The 2,662-nt window shown below is 57.9% G+C and overlaps 1 protein-coding gene across 2 annotated transcripts; it reads left to right on the top strand.

Annotated features, from left to right (window-relative positions):
* The first annotated feature begins 458 nt into the window (after positions 1-458).
* On the top strand, positions 459-1,560 carry Nt5c (5', 3'-nucleotidase, cytosolic). 2 transcript variants are annotated; one of them, XM_090350258.1, is made up of 5 exons: positions 459-667; positions 779-879; positions 953-1,013; positions 1,161-1,275; positions 1,331-1,560. In XM_090350258.1, the coding sequence occupies exons 1-5, from the start codon at positions 491-493 to the stop codon at positions 1,486-1,488; spliced, it is 612 nt and encodes a 203-aa protein (XP_090206384.1). In that variant the 5' UTR covers positions 459-490; the 3' UTR covers positions 1,489-1,560. The 2 variants fall into 2 exon arrangements, with proteins under 2 accessions (XP_090206384.1, XP_090206383.1); XM_090350257.1 differs by having other exon boundaries at positions 464-667; positions 1,386-1,560.
* Positions 1,561-2,662: the final 1,102 nt, after the last annotated feature.

Here is a 2,662-nt window from a genome sequence, read left to right as displayed (position 1 = left end):
CGGGACTTGCGGAGGGGGAAGCGGCGGGCCACGCCTTGGGAGATGCTCCCCCGTCTAAGGTAACACTTGGGTGTAGTGACACTTCGCGGCCCTGGCGCCAGCGCCCATCCCAGGAAGTCCAGCCACTCGCCAGCCGCGCGCTCCGGGCCTAAGGAGTCTTTTATTTTTTTATTTTTTTTTTGCGGGTCTCGAGGCTTGAGCTCAGCCTGGGCGCTGTCCCTGAGCTCTTCAGCTCAAGGCCACCGCCCGACCACGGAGCCGAGCCCCACTTCCCGTTCTCTAGAGGTCAACTGGAGAGAAGAGGCTCAGGTCCTCTTGTGCCCGGGCTGGCTTTGAACCTCGACCCTCAGATCCGGGCCTCAGGAGTTCTATGCAAATTACCCCGCTAGCCCCGCCCACGGCTCTCGGCCCGGAAGCGGCCTCCCGGGCGCCGAGCTGGTGCCGCGGTCCCCTCTTCCGCCGGTCCTTGGTCCCCGGATCCCCGGCAGCGATGGCGGCGCGGCCCGTGCGCGTGTTGGTGGACATGGACGGCGTGCTGGCCGACTTCGAGGCCGGTCTCCTGCGGGGCTTCCGGCGCCGCTTCCCCAGAGATCCGCACGTGCCGCTGGCGCAGCGCCGCGGCTTCTTGGCCCGGGAGCAGTACCGAGCCTTGCGGCCGGACCTGGCGGTAGGAGGTGGGCGGGCGATCGGGAGGGCGAGCCGGCTCCGTTCCGGGGACACCTCCTAGGATCGGGTCCCCTCCGCCCTCGTGAGGGTTTCGACGGCTCGTGTCTCGTAGGACAAGGTGGCCAGTGTGTATGAAGCGCCAGGATTCTTCCTAGACTTGGAGCCCATCCCCGGAGCCTTGGAGGCCTTGAGGGAGATGAACCGCATGCCCGGGTGAGGGGGCGGGGACCCCGGGGAAGGGGAGCGGGGTCTCCGCCTGGACTGACCGTACCCCTTCTATATGCAGCACCGAGGTCTTCATCTGCACTAGCCCCCTGCTCAAGTACGACCACTGTGTGGGTGAGAAGGTGCGGTGCCTGCGCTCGTGAGGCTCTAATGATCAGACACAGAAAGCAGGGGCTGGGGGAAGGGGAGCAGCGACGTCTACACCCACCACGGATGGCCCTTGAATTAGCAACCCTCAGGCCCCACGGGCAAACTTGTCTTCTCCACAGTACCGCTGGGTGGAGCAGAACTTGGGGCCTGAGTTTGTGGAGCGCATTATCCTGACAAGGGACAAGACTGTGGTCATGGGGGACCTGCTCATAGACGACAAGGACAACATTCAAGGTTGGTCCCCTTTTCCTTGGCAGCCTCCGAGCATCTGGCCTGCCCGATTAGGGAGAGGGAGTAAACATAACCAGATTACAAATTACATGCTTGCTGGTTTCCTGTCCTAGGACTGGAGGAGACCCCGAGCTGGGAGCATATCTTGTTCACCTGCTGCCACAACCAGCACCTGGCCCTGCCCCCCTCCAGGAGGCGGCTGCACTCCTGGAATGACAACTGGAGGGAGATTATTGACAGCAAGCGGGCGGCTGTTCAGCAGGACTGAGCAGGACCTGTGTGGACTTGGCTGAAGGAAGGGACCAAGGCCCAGCACTGGATCCCTGAAGGCAGTCCGGGAGAGCCCTCTGGGAGAGGAGACACCATAGTCTTTGCTTGCATAAGCAAGCCATGAGGCAGATCCCAAGATGGCTGGCTGTACAAGCACACCGGCACAGAAATACAATAGGGAAATCGGGGCATTTTTAATTACAACAAAACCAACCCCTTCCAACTTTGGCTTTTTATTTGGTAAAGGGAAGTCATAAGAGCCCAGGGTGGAGCTGACCAGGTGATCTTCTCTCAGCCCCACACACAGGACACTGGACCACACACCTGGTCACCATCTTTCTAGTACTTATCACTCCAACCTGCATCCCCCAAGTTCTAAAGGGCCTTTCCAGGGATGGGCCTCCTGGCACCAACCACGACAGCAGAGGAGGGCCAGCTCCAAGGTTCTTTGGTGCCAGTATTGGTGCTTGAAATCAGGGCCTTGAGGCTGTTCCTTATGACCGTCATATCTCAGCCTCCTGAGTAGATAGGATTACGAGCATGAGCCACCAGTGCCCAGCTTCTGGCAAGCTTTATTTTGGATTTTGTAGTCTAGGCTGGCCTTAATCTGTGATCTTCTTGCCTTTTTTTTGGTCAGTCCTGGGGCTTGTACTCAGGGTCTGAGCACTGTCCTTGGCTTTCTCAAGGAAAGAACTCTACTACTTGAGCTACAGCACCACTTCTGGCTTTGAGGAATTGAACCTCAGTCTTTGTGTATGTTAGGCAAGCACTCTACCACTAGGCCAAATTCCCAGCCCTTTTTCTATCCTCTTATAAAGTCTTTCTGGGATTACAATTGTGTGTCACCACGCCAAATTCTGTTGCTTTATTCTCATGTGTCATCACACACATAGGGCTTTAATGCCTGATAGCTACATTAGCACTCACTGGACTGTGTCACCAAGGGCAAAGAGTGCATCTCCATCTTTGTCTCCTGCACCGGACACACAGCAGGTTGGAGGGCTGTGTGGACAGCTACTCCTGGGCTGTAGTTACCTGGGTCAGTGTCTGCCATGCTCAAATGCCGAGCTTGAAGATAAGAGGTGGTATGGTCTTGTAAAGCCCTGGAAAGGCATGGCGC

This window comes from Megascapheus bottae, chromosome 17 (assembly GCF_031878675.1).
Source record: "Megascapheus bottae isolate mThoBot1 chromosome 17, mThoBot2.hap1, whole genome shotgun sequence".
NCBI lineage: Eukaryota > Metazoa > Chordata > Mammalia > Rodentia > Geomyidae > Megascapheus > Megascapheus bottae.
The sequence above is the reverse complement of the archived record's forward strand: the minus strand, read 5'-3'. Positions and strand labels throughout refer to the sequence as shown.

Coding starts and splice junctions, on each gene's coding strand:
- Nt5c (XM_090350258.1), top strand. CDS start 491: ATGGCGGCGCGGCCCGTGCGCGTGTTGGTGGACATGGACGGCGTGCTG. Junction 1,014..1,160: donor ACCACTGTGTGGGTGAGAAG/GTGCGGTGCCTG, acceptor TCTTCTCCACAG/TACCGCTGGGTGGAGCAGAA. Junction 1,276..1,330: donor CGACAAGGACAACATTCAAG/GTTGGTCCCCTT, acceptor CCGATTAGGGAG/AGGGAGTAAACATAACCAGA.